Source organism: Prionailurus bengalensis, chromosome D1 (genome assembly GCF_016509475.1).
Source record: "Prionailurus bengalensis isolate Pbe53 chromosome D1, Fcat_Pben_1.1_paternal_pri, whole genome shotgun sequence".
Taxonomy (NCBI): domain Eukaryota; kingdom Metazoa; phylum Chordata; class Mammalia; order Carnivora; family Felidae; genus Prionailurus; species Prionailurus bengalensis.
In genome coordinates this window covers 30,809,858-30,827,586 of record NC_057346.1, presented here as the reverse complement: position 1 = coordinate 30,827,586, position 17,729 = coordinate 30,809,858, and the positions used below count along the sequence as shown (strand labels likewise).

The following is a 17,729-nucleotide window of genomic DNA, read 5'->3' as shown; positions in this document are numbered from 1 at the left end:
AGCCAGATCTGAATATGCAAGGAATCCTTTGGTATTTATTCCTGTCTGATGGAGATTTTTATGATTTTGTTTTATCAGATCCCACACAGGGTTTTTACTCTGGATGTTGTCTTAGCTCTGTTGGAACTGCCTGAAAGAGCGGTAGATAACAGTCTCTCCTTGGAGCATCAGAAGATCATAAAGCATAAGTTCTTGGTGCAGGAAATTATATTTGACCGTTGTGTAGACAAAGCACCAACCGTCCGCAGCAAGGCACTGTCCAGTTTTGCACACTGCCTGGAGGTGTCTGTTACCACTGCATCAGAGAGCATCCTGGAATTTCTGATTAACAGTTAAGTGTGGTGACAGTTGTGACAGGGAGCCTGTCTTGTGCTTGTGGAGAAACTGGACTGTAAGGGAATCATTCTTTGTTGTTGCAAAAGTAATAGATACAATATGATATACTATTAACCTCATAAACCTGTATCAGTATATTTTATGTGAATAACTTTTTAAACATAGTCATACCTTGGAGATACTCTGAGTTTGGTTTCAGGCCACCCACAATGAAGTGTACATTGCAATAAAGCAAGTCAAATGAATTTTTTGGTTTCCCAGTGCATACAAAAGCTATGTTTACACTACACTGTTGTCTATTAAGTGGTACTAGCATTATGCCTTAAAAAAGTACATATCATAATTTAAAAGTACTTTATTGTTAGGGCACCTGGCTGGCTCAGTTGCTAGAGCACGTGACTCTTGATCTTGGGATTGTAAGTTCGAGCCCCACATTGGGTAGAGAGATTACTTAAAAATAAAATCTAAAAAAAACCAAAAAACCTTTATTGCTAAAAATGCTAACCATCATGTGAGCTTTTAACAAGTTGTAATCTCTTTGCTGGTGGAGGGTCTTGCCTCTGTGTTGGTGGTTGCTGAAGGGTGGTTGGCTTTGGCAATTTTTTAAAGTAAGACAGTGAAGTTTGCCTCATCAATTGACTCTTCGCAAATGATTTGTCTGTAGCATGTAGTGCTGTTTGATAGCATTTTAGCCACAGTAGAACTTCTTCCAAAATTGGAGTCCATCCTCTCAAACCCTGCTGCTGCTTTACCAACTAAGTTTATGTGATATTCTAAATCCTTTGTTGTCAAAGCTCTTTCACCAGGAGTAGATCCCATCTCAAGAAACCTCTTTCTTTGCTTATCTGTAGGAAGGAGCTGTTCATCTGTTCCAAGTTTTATCATGAGATGGCAGCAACACAGTCACATCTTTGAGCTCCACTTCTGATTCTGTTTCTCTTGATATTTTCACATCTGCAGTCAGAACACATACACCATGTATTAAGTTTCTGTGTTGTATGGGTATGGTTCATGGTACCTGAAAACAATTATAATAGTAAAGTCGAAGATCACTAATCACAGATCACCATAAATATGAAAAAGTTTTAAATATTGTGAGAATTACCAAAACATGGCACAGACACAAAGTAAGCAAATACTGTTGGAAAAATGGCACCCATAGACTTGTATGATGTATGGTTACCACAGACTCTCAATTTAAGTGTAGTTTCTGTGAAGCACAATAAAGGGAAGTGTGATAAAACAATGTATGCCTGTAGACAAGCCTGATACATTTGAGAGGTCTTTTAAAGTATTTTAGATATTCATGTTTTAGAGGTGAGATTGTTGGCTGCCTATACACTACTTTGCATTGTTGGGTAATGGCTGTATTGTGCCTAGTATCCATTTCAAATGCATACAGAGGAGAACATTATTAATTGTCAGCAGTTTGGAATCTGTCTTGTGTTTAGGCCTAATTATCTTGATTTTGATTACTTGGAATATTTACTTGGGGATTATGATACTATGACATTTTTCCCTCTTATGTGTCTGCTTATTTTTAGGTCCTGCAGTTTCAAGAGCAGACAGCCACCCTGGTACCTTACTGAGAAATTCAGCAGGTAATGGGTCAATATATTTTCCAATATTGAATAATTGTCTTTTTATTTAAAGGACTTGCTGGGTATTTGACATGCTTTTTTCTGTCTCCATATTTACCTATTTTAATATTGAACTTTTTTTCTTTTTCAAGGAAATCGAAATTCATTTCAGTAATATGTAATTTAAATGTGTAATATGTCAGGCTTATATTATTAAGAGGTATAACAATTTCTTACCTCAATGACTGAGCCTTTTTTAAAATTTATTATTTTTAAGCTTTTCCATATCAGAGGCAAACACTTAACCCTTCTGGAGGCTCAGGAGTGATCAGTATAGACAACAGTGGTGAAACTGATGGATCTGGGGGTATGTCAGATTTTATCACTGTCAGATGAATGAATAATAACTGTTGGATTTCAACAACTGTAAGTAGAGTCTAAAAAACTTAGAATTTTTTTCTGACTAATTTATCCTGAAGAATTGGGACATCTTTCTTCTTAAGAATGGAATAATTTTTATTTTATTATATCTTTAATTGATATCCTTGCATTCTGTTTCATCTTAAGGTAAAGAACAAGCTATGTTCCACTTAGGACGTACTGAACCTCAGTATTTCTGTAATACTTAAGAGAATATTAGCAAATATTTTATTTATTAAAGACAATTGTGAACTCTTGGGATTGCTGACCAAAAAGGGACCAGCTACTAGAGAAAGCGCAGCACAGATTAAATTTGTGTTTGTAGAAAAGTCATCACAAAAAAAAGGGAAAAGATGAAGAATATTATTCTACCCAGTCTTGTTCCTGTTTTTAATTTCTTGTACTTTTTTCACTATGTCATCTTGACTCTGATTAAGGCAACCCAGAGTTCACCTTTAATATATGGTAGGGAACTGTAAATCCAAGCTCCCACTGAAAATGACAATTCAGAATTTAGATTATAATGTCTCTTCATTAATAGTATGAACCATATTTACTACATGGAATGGTTGTGGGGGTCCTCTCTCCCATGGACTCCAGCACAGGATTCTGAATACGAGGATGCCTGATCTCCTTCATTGACTTACTGAACCCCGAGTAATCTGGATAGCTTAAGTGTTAATGTGATTCAGGAGGGAAAAAAACAAATATGGACTAGATAGTAGGTAGACCTGGAGCCTACTCCTAGATTCTGTTTCTGTCTAGCTGTGTGGTTTTGAGAAAGTCACTTTACTTCTCTGGGCTCCTTATTCATCTGTGAAATGACATAGCATGAAATAGTGGGGAACACACTAGAAAGGAGAGGCAGTCTGAGTTCTTGTATCAATTCTGTTGCTAAATAGCTGCTTGACTAAGACATGGAAGTCAGCAAAGCACCCTAATTGTCACTTTCTGAATCTGACACTTTCTCCACCTTTCACAGAGGGGTGTTGTCAGTCTATGAAAATAATGTTAAGACAAGTGGTTTTTCAAGATAGATAAGTGAGAAAATATGTGTATAGAGGTTTAATTATATAATTAGATTAATTTATTCTGTTAACATTTATTTGGTCCCTTCTAATCTGTGCTAGGCATTGTAGATACTGACTTTAATAAAACATAGTTCTATCTTTTGGGGAACAATGGGAGTAATAAATATACATGTATACAGATTTTACATATTTTTATATATATATATATATACAATAGTAAGGTGTGAGATAAGTACTGACGTCAATCTGTAAAGTGTCACGAGGATAATTATTTGTTTTGGCCTGAAAGATTAGCATGGAATTGGATTTATATGGCTAGATATTAGCATGTGTTATTCAAATTTTGAGCAGTAATTCAATTTATATATTATCCGAGTTTCTAAAATATAAAAAAAATTATTCTGGAAAAATGTTGAATGTGTTGACTCCAGTCTTAAGTGCTAAGTGCTTTCTTTTTTTTTTTTTCTTTTTTTTTTTTTTTCCAAAATTTTTTTTTTCAACGTTTATTTATTTTTGGGACAGAGAGAGACAGAGCATGAACGGGGGAGGGGCAGAGAGAGAGGGAGACACAGAATCAGAAACAGGCTCCAGGCTCTGAGCCATCAGCCCAGAGCCCGACGCGGGGCTCGAACTCACGGACCGCGAGATCGTGACCTGGCTGAAGTCGGACGCTTAACCGACTGCGCCACCCAGGCGCCCCTCTTTTTTTTTTTTTATATATGAAATTTATTGACCAATTGGTTTCCATACAACACCCAGTGCTCATCCCAAAAGGTGCCCTCCTCAATACCCATCACCCACCCTCCCCTCCCTCCCACCCCCCATCAACCCTCAGTTTGTTCTCAGTTTTTAACAGTCTCTTATGCTTTGGCTCTCTCCCACCCTAACCTCTTTTTTTTTTTTTTTTTTCTTCCCCTCCCCCATGGGTTCCTGTTAAGTTTCTCAGGATCCACATAAGAGTGAAACCATATGGTATCTGTCGTTCTCTGTATGGCTTATTTCACTTAGCATCACACTCTCCAGTTCCATCCACATTGCTACAAAAGGCCATATTTCATTTTTTCTCATTGCCACGTAATATTCCATTGTGTATATAAACCACAATTTCTTTATCCATTCATCAGTTGATGGACATTTAGGCTCTTTCCATAATTTGGCTATTGTTGAGAGTGCTGCTATGAACATTGGGGTACAAGTGCCCCTATGCATCAGTACTCCTGTATCCCTTGGGTAAATTCCTAGCAGTGCTATTGCTGGGTCATAGGGTAGGTCTATTTTCAATTTTCTGAGGAACCTCCACACTGCTTTCCAGAGCGGCTGCACCAATTTGCATTCCCACCAACAGTGCAAGAGGGTTCCCGTTTCTCCACATCCTCTCCAGCATCTATAGTCTCCTGATTTGTTCATTTTGGCCACTCTGACTGGCGTGAGGTGATACCTGAGTGTGGTTTTGATTTGTATTTCCCTGATAAGGAGCGACGCTGAACATCTTTTCATGTGCCTGTTGGCCATCTGGATGTCTTCTTTAGAGAAGTGTCTATTCATGTTTTCTGCCCATTTCTTCACTGGGTTATTTGTTTTTCGGGTGTGGAGTTTGGTGAGCTCTTTATAGATTTTGGATACTAGCCCTTTGTCCGATATGTCATTTGCAAATATCTTTTCCCATTCCGTTGGTTGCCTTTTAGTTTTGTTGGTTGTTTCCTTTGCTGTGCAGAAGCTTTTTATCTTCATAAGGTCCCAGTAATTCACTTTTGCTTTTAATTCCCTTGCCTTTGGGGATGTGTCGAGTAAGAGATTGCTACGGCTGAGGTCAGAGAGGTCTTTTCCTGCTTTCTCCTCTAAGGTTTTGATGGTTTGCTGTCTCACATTCAGGTCCTTTATCCATTTTGAGTTTATTTTTGTGAATGGTGTGAGAAAGTGGTCTAGTTTCAACCTTCTGCATGTTGCTGTCCAGTTCTCCCAGCACCATTTGTTAAAGAGGCTGTCTTTTTTCCATTGGATGTTCTTTCCTGCTTTGTCAAAGATGAGTTGGCCATACGTTTGTGGGTCTAGTTCTGGGGTTTCTATTCTATTCCATTGGTCTATGTGTCTGTTTTGGTGCCAATACCATGCTGTCTTGATGATGACAGCTTTGTAGTAGAGGCTAAAGTCTGGGATTGCGATGCCTCCTGCTTTGGTCTTCTTCTTCAAAATTCCTTTGGCTATTCGGGGCCTTTTGTGGTTCCATATGAATTTTAGGATGGCTTGTTCTAGTTTTGAGAAGAATGCTTGTGCAATTTTGATTGGGATTGCATTCAATGTGTAGATAGCTTTGGGTAGTATTGACATTTTGACAATAATTATTTTTCCAATCCATGAGCAGGGAATGTCTTTCCATTTCTTTAAATCTTCTTCAATTACCTTCATAAGCTTTCTATAGTTTTCAGCATACAGATCCTTTACATCTTTGGTTAGATTTTTTCCTAGGTATTTTATGCTTCTTGGTGCAATTGTGAATGGGATCAGTTTCTTTATTTGTCTTTCTGTTGCTTCATTGTTAGTGTATAAGAATGCAACTGATTTCTGTACATTGATTTTGTATCCTGCAACTTTGCTGAATTCCTGTATCAGTTCTAGCAGACTTTTGGTGGAGTCTATCGGATTTTCCATTTATAATATCATGTCATCTGCAAAAAGCGAAAGCTTGACTTCATCGTTGCCAATTTTGATGCCTTTGATTTCCTTTTGTTGTCTGATTGCTGATGCTAGAACTTCCAACACTATGTTAAACAACAGCGGTGAGAGTGGGCATCCCTGTCGTGTTCCTGATCTCAGGGAAAAAGCTCTCAGTTTTTCCCCGTTGAGGATGATGTTAGCTGTGGGCTTTTCATAAATGGCTTTTATGATCTTTAAGTATGTTCCTTCTATCCCGACGTTCTCAAGGGTTTTTATTAAGAAAGGGTGCTGGATTTTGTCAAAGGCCTTTTCTGCATCGGTTGACAGGATCATATGGTTCTTCTCTTTTTTTTTGTTAATGTGATGTATCACGTTGATTGATTTGCGAATGTTGAACCAGCCCTGCATCCCAGGAATGAATCCCACTTGATCATGGTGAATAATTCTTTTTATATGCTGTTGAATTCGATTTGCTAGTATCTTATTGAGAATTTTTGCATCCATATTCATCAGGGATATTGGCCTGTAGTTCTCTTTTTTTACTGGGTCTCTCTCTGGTTTAGGAATCAAAGTAATACTGGCTTCATAGAATGAGTCTGGAAGTTTTCCTTCCCTTTCTATTTCTTGGAATAGCTTGAGAAGGATAGGTATTATCTCTGCTTTAAACGTCTGGTAGAACTCCCCTGGGAAGCCATCTGGTCCTGGACTCTTATTTGTTGGGAGATTTTTGATAACCGATTCAATTTCTTCACTGGTTATGGGTCTGTTCAAGCTTTCTATTTCCTCCTGATTGAGTTTTGGAAGAGTGTGGGTGTTCAGGAATTTGTCCATTTCTTCCAGGTTGTCCAATTTGTTGGCATATAAGTTTTCATAGTATTCCCTGATAATTGCTTGCATTTCTGAGGGATTGGTTGTAATAATTCCATTTTCATTCATGATTTTATCTATTTGGGTCATCTCCCTTTTCTTTTTGAGAAGCCTGGCTAGAGGTTTGTCAATTTTGTTTATTTTTTCAAAAAACCAACTCTTGGTTTCGTTGATCTGCTCTACAGTTTTTTTAGATTCTATATTGTTTATTTCTGCTCTGATCTTTATTATTTCTCTTCTTCTGCTGGGTTTAGGCTGCCTTTGCTGTTCTGCTTCTAGTTCCTTTAGGTGTGCTGTTAGATTTTGTATTTGGGATTTTTCTTGTTTCTTGAGATAGGCCTGGATGGCAATGTATTTTCCTCTCAGGACTGCCTTTGCTGCGTCCCAAAGCATTTGGATTGTTGTATTTTCATTTTCGTTTGTTTCCATATATTTTTTAATTTCTTCTCTAATTGCCTGGTTGACCCACTCATTCGTTAGTAGGGTGTTCTTTAACCTCCATGCTTTTGGAGGTTTTCCAGACTTTTTTCTGTGGTTGATTTCAAGCTTCATAGCATTGTGGTCTGAAAGTATGCATGGTATAATTTCAATTCTTGTAAACTTATGAAGGGCTGTTTTGTGACCCAGTATATGATCTATCTTGGAGAATGTTCCATGTGCACTCGAGAAGAAAGTATATTCTGTTGCTTTGGGATGCAGAGTTCTAAATAGATCTGTCAAGTCCATCTGATCCAATGTCTCATTCAGGGCCCTTGTTTCTTTATTGACCATGTGTCTAGATGATCTATCCATTTCTGTAAGTGGGGTGTTAAAGTCCCCTGCAATTACCACATTCTTATCGATAAGGTTGCTTATGTTTATGAGTAATTGTTTTATATATTTGGGGGCTCCGGTATTCGGCGCATAGACATTTATAATTGTTAGCTCTTCCTGATGGATAGACCCTGTGATTATTATATAATGCCCTTCTTCATCTCTTGTTACAGCCTTTAATTTAAAGTCTAGTTTGTCTGATATAAGTATGGCTACTCCAGCTTTCTTTTGGCTTCCAGTAGCATGGTAAAGAGTTCTCCATCCCCTCACTCTCAATCTAAAGGTGTCCTCAGGTCTAAAATGAGTCTCTTGTAGACAGCAAATAGATGGGTCTTGTTTTTTTTATCCATTTTGATACCCTATGTCTTTTGGTTGGCGCATTTAATCCATTTACATTCAGTGTTATTATAGAAAGATATGGGTTTAGAGTCATTGTGATGTCTGTATGTTTTATGCTTGTAGTGCTGTCTCTGGGACTTTGTCTCACAGGGTCCCCCTTAGGATCTCTTGTAGGGCTGGTTTAGTGGTGACAAATTCCTTCAGTTTTTGTTTGTTTGGGAAGACCTTTATCTCTCCTTCTATTCTAAATGACAGACTTGCTGGATAAAGGATTCTCGGCTGCATATTTTTTCTGTCTAGCACCCTGAAAATCTCGTGCCAATTCTTTCTGGCCTGCCAAGTTTCAAAAGAGAGATCAGTCACAAGTCTTATAGGTCTCCCTTTATATGTGAGGGCACGTTTACTCCTTGCTGCTTTCAGAATTTTCTCTTTATCCTTGTATTTTGTCAGTTTCACTATGATATGTCGTGCAGAAGATCGATTCAAATTACGTCTGAAGGGAGTTCTCTGTGCCTCTTGGATTTCAATGCCTTTTTCCTTCCCCAGTTCAGGGAAGTTCTCAGCTATAATTTCTTCAAGTACCCCTTCAGCCCCTTTCCCTCTCTCTTCCTCCTGTGGGATACCAATTATGCGTATATTATTTCTTTTTAGTGTATCACTTAGTTCTCTAATTTTCCCCTCATACTCCTGGATTTTTTTATCTCTCTTTTTCTCAGCTTCCTCTTTTTCCATAACTTTATCTTCTAGTTCACCTATTCTCTCCTCTGCCTCTTCAATCTGAGCCGTGGTGGTTTCCATTTTGTTTTGCATTTCATTTAAAGCGTTTTTCAGCTCCTCGTGACTGTTCCTTAGTCCCTTGATCTCTGTAGCAAGAGATTCTCTGCTGTCCTGTATACTGTTTTCAAGCCCAGCGATTAATTTTATGACTATTATTCTAAATTCACTTTCTGTTATATTATTTAAATCCTTTTTGATCAGCTCATTAGCTGTTGTTATTTCCTGGAGATTCTTCTGAGGGGAATTCTTCCGCTTGGTCATTTTGGATAGTCCCTGGTGTGGTGAGGACCTGCAGGGCACTTCCCCTGTGCTGTGGTGAATAACTGGAGTTGGTGGGTGGGGCCGCAGTCCGACCTGATGTCTGCCCCCAGCCCACTGCTGGGGCCACAGTCAGACTGGTGTGTGCCTTCTCTTCCCCTCTCCTAGGGGCGGGATTCACTGTGGGGTGGCGTGGCCCGTCTGGGCTACTTGCACACTGCCAGGCTTGTGATGCTGGGGATCTGGCGTATTAGCTGGGGTGGGTAGGCAAGGTGCACGGCGGCAGGGGGGCAGGCTTAGCTCGCTTCTCCTTAGGTGATCCACTTTTTTTTTTTTTTTTTTAATTTTTTTTAATGTTTTCTTTATTTTTGAAACAGAGAGAGACAGAGCATGAACGGGGGAGGGGCAGAGAGAGAGGGAGACACAGAACCGGAAGCAGGCTCCAGGCTCTGAGCCATCAGCCCAGAGCCCGACGCGGGGCTCGAACTCACGGACTGCGAGATTGTGACCTGAGCTGAAGTCGGCCGCTTAGCCGACTGAGCCACCCAGGCGCCCCTTAGGTGATCCACTTCAAGAGGGGCCCTGTGGCAGCGGAAGGGAGTCAGATCCGCTGCCGGAGGTTTGGCTCTGCAGTAGCACAGAGTTGGGTGTTTGCGCGGAGCGAGCAATTTCCCTGGCAGGAACCGGTTCCCTTTGGGATTTTGGCTGGGGGATGGGCCAGGGAGATGGCGCTGGCGAGCGCCTTTGTTCCCCACCAAACTGAGCTCTGTCGTCTGGGGGCTCAGCAGTTCTCCCTCCCTTTGTCCTCCAGCCTTCCCGCTTTCTGAGCAGAGCTGTTAACTTATGACCTCCCAGACGCTAAGTCGGGCTTGCTGTCGGAACACAGTCCGTCAGGCCCCTCCGCTTTTGCAAGCCAGACTCGGGACTCTGCTTGGCCGGTGAGCCGCCCCTCCACCCCGGCTCCCTCCCGCCAGTCTGTGGAGCGCGCACCGCCTCTCCGCCCTTCCTACCCTCTTCCGTGGGCCTCTCGTCTGCGCTTGGCTCTGGCGACTCCGTTCTGCTAACCTCTGGCGGTTTTCTGGGTTATTTAGGCAGGTGTAGGTGGAATCTAAGTGATCAGCAGGACGGGCGGTGAGCCCAGTGTCCTCCTACACTGCCATCTTCCCCTCCTCCTGCTAAGTGCTTTCTTTGTGGTGGGTCTTTTGTTTTGTTTTTGAGATGTAATTCACATACCATAAAACACCATTTAAATAAAGTTTATGATTTAATGGTTTTTAGTGTATTCACAAAATTGATCAATTTTCAGAATATTTCCTTTGCCAAAAAGAAACCCTTTACTCATTAGCATTTACTCCCCATTCTCCCCCTCCTCCAGCCTTTGCCAATCACGAATTAGCTTTCTGTCTCTATCAATTTGCCTATTTTTGACATTCCATAAATGGAAGCATACAATATGGTTTTTTTTTTTTTTCTGGATGTCTTCTTAGCATAACATTTTCAAGGTTCGTTTATCAGTTGATGGACTTGGGTTGTTTCCATCTTTTGGTGACTATGAATGATGGTGCTATCAACATTCCTGAGCAAATTTTGTATGTAAATATTCATTCCTTTTGGGTGTGTACTTAGGAGTGGAACTGCTGCTGGGTCATGTGCTAACTCTACTTTTATCATTTTGAGGAACTGCCAAACTGTTTTCCAGAGTGGTCACATCATGTTTCAATCCCACTAACATGTGTAATAAATCTTATTTCTCCACATCCTTACTAGCACTTGTCATGTCTATTTATTGTAGCCATCCTAGTGGATGTGAAGTATGTCTCTCACTGTGGTTTTGATTTACATTTTCCTAATGACTCATGATGTTAAGCAAATTTTCATGTGTTTATTGACCATTTATATGTCTTGTTTGGAGAAGTTCTTTGCCCATTTTTTAAAATGGATTATTTGTCTATATTTTTGAGTTGAAAGGGTTCTTTATATATTTTGGATCCAAATTCCTTATTAGATATATGATTTGCAAATATCTTTTTTTTCTCATTCTGAGGGTTAAATTTTCACTTTCTTGATAGTGTTCTTTGAGGCATGAAACATTTTAGCGTTCATGAAATCTAGCTATCCAATTTTTTTTTTTTTCTGGTTTGTGCTTTTGGTGTCATAGCTAAGAAATCACTGCCTAATTTATCACAGAGATTTACATTTATGTTTTCTTTTCAGAGTTTTGTAATTTTAGCTGTTATGTTTTGCTCTTTGATCAATTTTTAGTTAAATTTTGCATATAATGGGATGTGGGGGTCCATCTTTTGCATGTGAATATCCAGTTTGATGTAGCACCATTTGTTTAAAAGACTTTTTTCTCCTTTGAATGCTCTTGGCACCCTTGTCAAAAATCAGTTGACCATAGACACATGAGCTTATGTACTTTCAGTTCTCTTCCACTGACATTCCATTGTCTTTCTTGATGGCAGTACCGCACTGTGTTGATTACTGGTACTTTATACTAATTTTGAAATCAGGAAGTGTAGGCTCTGCATTCTTGTTCTTGTTTTTCTAGATTGACTTGGCTATTCTGTTTTTCGTATATTTCCGTATGAATTTTAGGATCACCTGTCAGTTTCTGAAAGGGAAAAAAAAACAGCTTGGATTTTGGTAAGGATTGATCTGTAGATCACTTTGGGGAGTATTGCCATCTCAACAATATTAAGCCCTTTTGTCCATGAACATGGGACGCCTTTCTCTGTATTTAGATTTTCTTTAATTTGTTTCACTGATGTTTTTCAGTTTTCATTGTACAATTCTTGCTCTTTAAGCGTGTTCCTAAAATTTTATTCTTTTTGATGTTATAATAAGTTACATTGGTTTCTTAGTTTCATTTTCTAATTGTTCATTGCTAGTTTTTACAACTGATGTTTGATGATTTGATCTCGTGTCTTGCAACCTTGCTAAATCTGTTACTAGCTCTAATTGTGTGTGTGTGGATTCCTTAGGATTTTCTGTATATAAGCTCATGCCATCTGTGAACGGAGTTTTTTTTCTTTCTTTTCCATCTGGATGTCTTTTCTGTCTTTTCCTTGCCTACTTTCCCTGGCAAGGACCTCTGTACAATGTTGAAAAGAATTGGGGAGAGCAGACATCCTCGTCTTTCTTCTGTACTTAGCTTTCAGTCTTCCACCATTGAGTGTGATGTTAGCTGTGAGTTTTTTTCAGAATGGTTTTTATCAGTGTGACAGAGTTTCCTTCTCTTCTGAGTTTGTTGAGTGTTTTTATTATGGAATGGTGTTGGGTTTTACAAATGCATTTTCCTCATCTGTGGAGAAAATCATGCGGTCTTTGTCCTTTATTATATTGCTGTGGTTTTTTATTACATTGATTTTCATATGTTGAGCCAAGATTTCATTCCTGGTATAAATCCCAAGCATGGTATATAATCCTTTTTGCATCTTGCTAGATTTGATTTGTTGATATTTTGTTGAAGATATCATGTGTGTATTTGCAGGAGATTTTGGTCTATCATTTACTTTTCTTGACATGTATTTATCTGGTTTTGCTCTCAGGGTAATACCGGCTTAATAGAATGAGGTAGGAAGTGTTTTCTACCGTTTTTTTAAGTGTTTATGAAGAATTGGTGCTCATATTTGTTTTAACATTTGGTAGAATTCTCCAGTAAAGCCATCTGGTCCTGGGCTTCAGTACATGTGTGAGAAGGTTTTCGATTTCCAATTCAATCTCTTTACTTGTTATGGGTATATTCAGACTATTTCTTCTTGAGTCAATGTCCATAGTTTTTATCTTTGTAGAAATTTGTTCATTTCATCCAGATTACTTAATATAACATAAAATTTTTTGTAGTATTTCTTTGCAAATCCTTTTTATTTCTGTAATGGCAGCAGTAATGTTTCCTCATTCTTTCCTGATTTTAGCAATTTGAATCTTCTATTTTTTTTCTTAATTAGTCTAGCTAAAAGTTTGTTGATTTTGTTTATCTTTTTCAAGGAACCTACTTTTGATTTCATTGACGTTTTGTATTTCCCATTATTTCGTTTTGTAACATACTTCCTTATACATCAGCGGCTCTCCAAGTAGTTTGGGATCCCTTAGCTTCTCTCAGCCAATCCTTCAAATTAATATTGTTTTCATAATAATATCATAATATCCTTTAGCAGGTCCTTGAAGTTAATATTTTTTTTCATAATAATATCAAGACTTGTACTCTTCAGCATTATGATTTTGAAGTAGAGATGAGATTCTAGATGTTTTTTATTTAGCCAGACATTAAAGAGTTTGCAAAGATGTAAAACAGTGCTATTATTTTCACTAAATTTTTTTTGGAGGGGAAATATAGTTATTTTTTATTTAAAAATATACTGTGCATAGTGGCATATCTTCCTTTTTTAAAATGAACTATTAAATCTCTTTACTGGAGATTTTTACCAAAAAAGCCCTTAGAAGTCTTCAGTGATTTTTTAGCAGTGTAAAGGGGCCTGTGATCAAAAAGTTTTAGGGGCACCTGGGTGGCTTAGTTGGTTGAGCGTCCGACTTGGGCTCATGTATGTCATGATCTCACGGTTCGTGAGTTTGAGCCCCTGTTGGTCTCTGTGCTGACAGCTCAGAGCCTGGAGACTGCTTCGGATTCTGTGTCCCCCTTTCTCTCTGTTCCTCTCTGCTCACACTGTTTCTCTCTCAAAAATAAATAAAGATTAAAAAAAAAAAAGTTTTAAAGCTGCTATTTATCTTTAGTCTTAAAAAAAAAATTATGATTTGGATATTCCTTTTTTGTAGCTAAATAAAATAGAAGAGCCAAATAATTCATTCAAAATTTTAGATGTAAGAGCCAGGATTTAAAATTGAATTTTTAATATTTCAGAATTTGTGCCCTTTTAAAATTATAATACCATGCCCTTTGCATTATTGTGAATACCTAATTATTTGACTTTTCTTTTTTTTTCTACATTATTTCATACTCAGATTTCTCAGGATTTAAAACAAGCTAATTAGTCAGTTTTTTAGAGTATTTTCTCAGAACTGTGTGGTGAGATGTTAGATGCTATAAATATAGTTTTTCTCAGACTGTATAATGATTCTTTGGCATTTCCTCAACAGTGAGATGTGTCATGGGAATGCTGAAAAAGAGAATCAGGGATGAGAAGACCAATGTCCGGAAGTCTGCACTCCAGGTGTGAGTTTTTCTAGGTATTCTTGAATGTGCTCTTTTTTCAAGCACTAAAAATCTGGAAATATTTCATAAAAATTTTGCCATGCTCATTATTTAACTTGTTTTTCACCTAACATTTGTTCATTTTGATCCCATTGTATGTATAAATTACAGAGATGAACTAAAAGGTTTATCTGTTTTTAAAATTCCTGCTGGGTTGTTGACTTTAAGAATTGCATATTTTGGGGCACCTGGATGGCTCAGTTGGTTAAGCATCCGACTGGTTCAGGTCGTGATCTTGCGGTTTGTGAGTTCAGGCCCTGGGACAGGCTCTGTGCTGACAGGTCAGAGCCTGGAGCCTGTTTCGGATTCTGTGTTTCCCTCTCTCTCTATGGCCCTCCCACACTTGTGCTCTGTCTCTCTCCCTCTCTCTCAAAAATAAACATTAAAAAAAATTTTTTAATACACAAATTTTTAAAAGAATTACATATTTATATTCTTAATTTCTCATTTTAGAATAGGGATTCTTAATCTGGGGACCATGAATGAATTTTAATAGGGTGCATGTAACCCCCAAAATGGTTTGTAAATACTTGTTTATATAAATGTATTCAGACTTTCTCCAGAGAGAGGCCTGAGCTTTCATCAGATTCTGAAAAGGTGGGATGTTACTGGGTGGAGGGATGGATCTGTAACTCAGAAATGTTAAGAACCACAGACTTAAGTCTTATTTTTGTCTACAGTGTGTCTTTTTTCTATACATAAGTCTTTTTTCTATACATAATTCATGTTACATATGCTTCTTCTAGGTATTAGTGAGTATTTTGAAACACTGTGACATCTTGGGTATGAAAGAAGAGCTATTGCTTCTGCAGGACCAGTGTCGGGACCCTGCAGTGTCTGTCCGAAAGCAGGCCTTACAGTCTCTTACTGAACTTCTCATGGTGAGAGACAGTGTGTTTTTACATTAAAAATAATTCAGCATACAGGGTGCCTGGGGGGCTCAGTTGGTTAAGTGCCTGATTCTTGATTTTGGCTCAGGTCATGATCTCAGGGTCATGAGTTCGAGCCCTGTGTCTAGGCTCCATGCCCAGTGGAGCTTGCTTAAGTTTCTCTCTCCCTCTCCATCTACACTGCCCCCTGTTCACCCCTCCTCCTTCTCACACATGTGTAACTTTCTCTCTTTCTCTCTCTCTCTCTCTCTCTCTCTCTCTCTCACACACACACACACACACACACTAAATAAATAAGTAAATAAATAAATAAATAGATAGATAATTCAGCCTAATAATTGCCTCTTGCAAAATATTAAATTGACTATTGGGAATTCTACCAGGTCTACTGAAGGACTATACAGTGGAAGAGAAGAGGTATGTTTCAGTTACATATGATTATGTCTCATGTTAATATAATTATGGACTCATGCTAGAGAATGCTAGTGATTAGCCTTTTCTTGACTTCAGCTTAAATCTCACATAGAAATATGAGTGGTAAAATAGATTTGGTTAGGCCAGAGGCCTAGATTAATTTTTGAACATTAAGACCTATTAGATGATACTGTCAAAATAGCAGATCCACTAATCCAATATATAATTTGCGTCTGCCAAATAATGAGCTTTTGAAGAATTTTTAAAGCCTGTTTATTTCTTTATTTTGTGATAGAAAGCATTAAACAATGCATACTTTGACTTCCTCTGTCAGCATCTATTTTAATTTCTCTTTGGGATAAATATTTTTTATTTGCTCTTGATCTTAAATTATCAGGGCACCTGGGTGGCTCAGTTGGTTCAGAGTCTGACTTTGGCTCGGGTCATGGTCTCACCGTTAATGAGTTTGAGCCCTGCGTCCGGCTCTGTGCTAACAGCTCAGAGCCTGGAGCCTGCTTCGGATTCTGTGTCTCCTTTCCTCTCTGCCCCTCCCTGGCTCTTGCTCACTCACTCTGTCTCTCTCAAAAATAAATAAATATTAAGAAAAATAATTTAATTACCAAAAAGTGCTGATTTACTGTAATAATACAGTAATGACTAAGTTTAAAATTTCAGTATTCACTGATATACAGTAACTGGAGATTGAACTTTGTTTTAATATATATTTCAAGTGTTGATTTTTTTTCACTTGTTTATTTGTACTTGTGTGTGTGACCACACACAAGTCTCAAAACATTGACCACAGCCTCACTGATACATGTTTAGACTTCTGCTAGCATCAGACTTCTTTATGATTTCATGATGTTTAATTCCTAAGGCCCAGCCTGGATGTGTCCAGATACAGAAAGCCTGGCTAACAGGGATCATTCCAGCTGTGATGGACTGTGAGAGCACTGTGCAGGAAAAGGCTCTGGAATGCCTTGACCAGCTCCTGTTGCAGAACATTAAGCATTATAATAAATTCCATACTGGAGACAACAGCCAGGTACTGGCTTGGGCACTTCTTACTCTCCTTAGTACAGAAAACCAGGAACTGAGGTATGTTAATTGTGTGATTTGTTTTCCTTATAGAAAGCCATAAAAGTTGTTATTAAAATTTCTGTATTAGGGGTACCTGGGTGGCTCAGTGAGTTTAGTATATGACTCTTAATTTTGGCTGAGGTCATGATCTCATGGTCATGGGATTGAGTCCTGCATAGGATTCTGTGCTGACAGTGCAGGGCCTGCTTAGGATTCTCTCCCTCTGTCTGCCCTTCCTCCTCTTGCACATGTGCACACTCTCTGACCCTCTCTCAAAATAAAAAAATAAACATTTTTAAAAAAATATTTCTGTATTGATCTTGGAAAATCAGCTTTCCAAATTACTTAATATATGTGAAGACTCAATTTTGGTCTCTTTTTTTTTTTGACCCAATTCAAATCTAGCATTTTCATGAGGACAATTTTCTGTGAAGCCTTTGATCTCCTCCTTTGCTTTTCTCTGAGTGATTTTAGTTTTAATTGATGTCTTAATATATAGCAGAAAGCACTGATGGATATGATGTATTAATATTAACTTTCCATAATACTAGTTTTTATGAAAGATGACTTCTTAGTTCTTAGAAATTAAACTTCTGACATTTTATTGGATTAGTTGACTTAATACCACTGCAGTATTCTTTCCCGTTAGATAACATTTGCCGAGTGTACACTATACAGTGAACACTGTAATGAGGAGTTAGCACCTATAACGGTGTATTTTAATCTATATTGCAGTAATCTTACAATCAGTTTGACTATTTTTTCCTTTTTTTTTATCATGTAGGAAACACTTTCCTATTTATTTACATGTAGTTATGGAGGAATTATCATACAATAGAAACATAAGAGATTTTTTTGATCATACAATACTGTTCTGTGATCCTGGCAAAAATCACCTAATCTCTCTGAACGTTGGTTTTCCCATTTGTAAGAGCAGCCAGTTGGATTACATGATCTCTTCAGGTCCCTTTTTGTATTAAAACACTATGACTGAAAGCATATTCATTCATTAAATATTTTCTCAGTACCAGCTATATGCTTGGCTGAAATTCTTAGA

General features: G+C 38.1%; 1 protein-coding gene across 2 annotated transcripts in view; it reads left to right on the top strand.

The window, feature by feature from the left end:
* NCAPD3 (non-SMC condensin II complex subunit D3) overlaps positions 1-17,729 on the top strand; it is a 73,351-nt gene that overhangs the window by 18,750 nt on the left and 36,872 nt on the right. For both annotated transcript variants that reach the window (XM_043579856.1, XM_043579857.1), the window contains exons 11-16: positions 79-331; positions 1,881-1,937; positions 2,194-2,283; positions 14,174-14,247; positions 15,035-15,169; positions 16,470-16,690. In XM_043579856.1, coding sequence (XP_043435791.1) covers positions 79-331; positions 1,881-1,937; positions 2,194-2,283; positions 14,174-14,247; positions 15,035-15,169; positions 16,470-16,690 — 830 coding nt within the window. The remainder of the gene's footprint in view (positions 1-78; positions 332-1,880; positions 1,938-2,193; positions 2,284-14,173; positions 14,248-15,034; positions 15,170-16,469; positions 16,691-17,729) is intronic.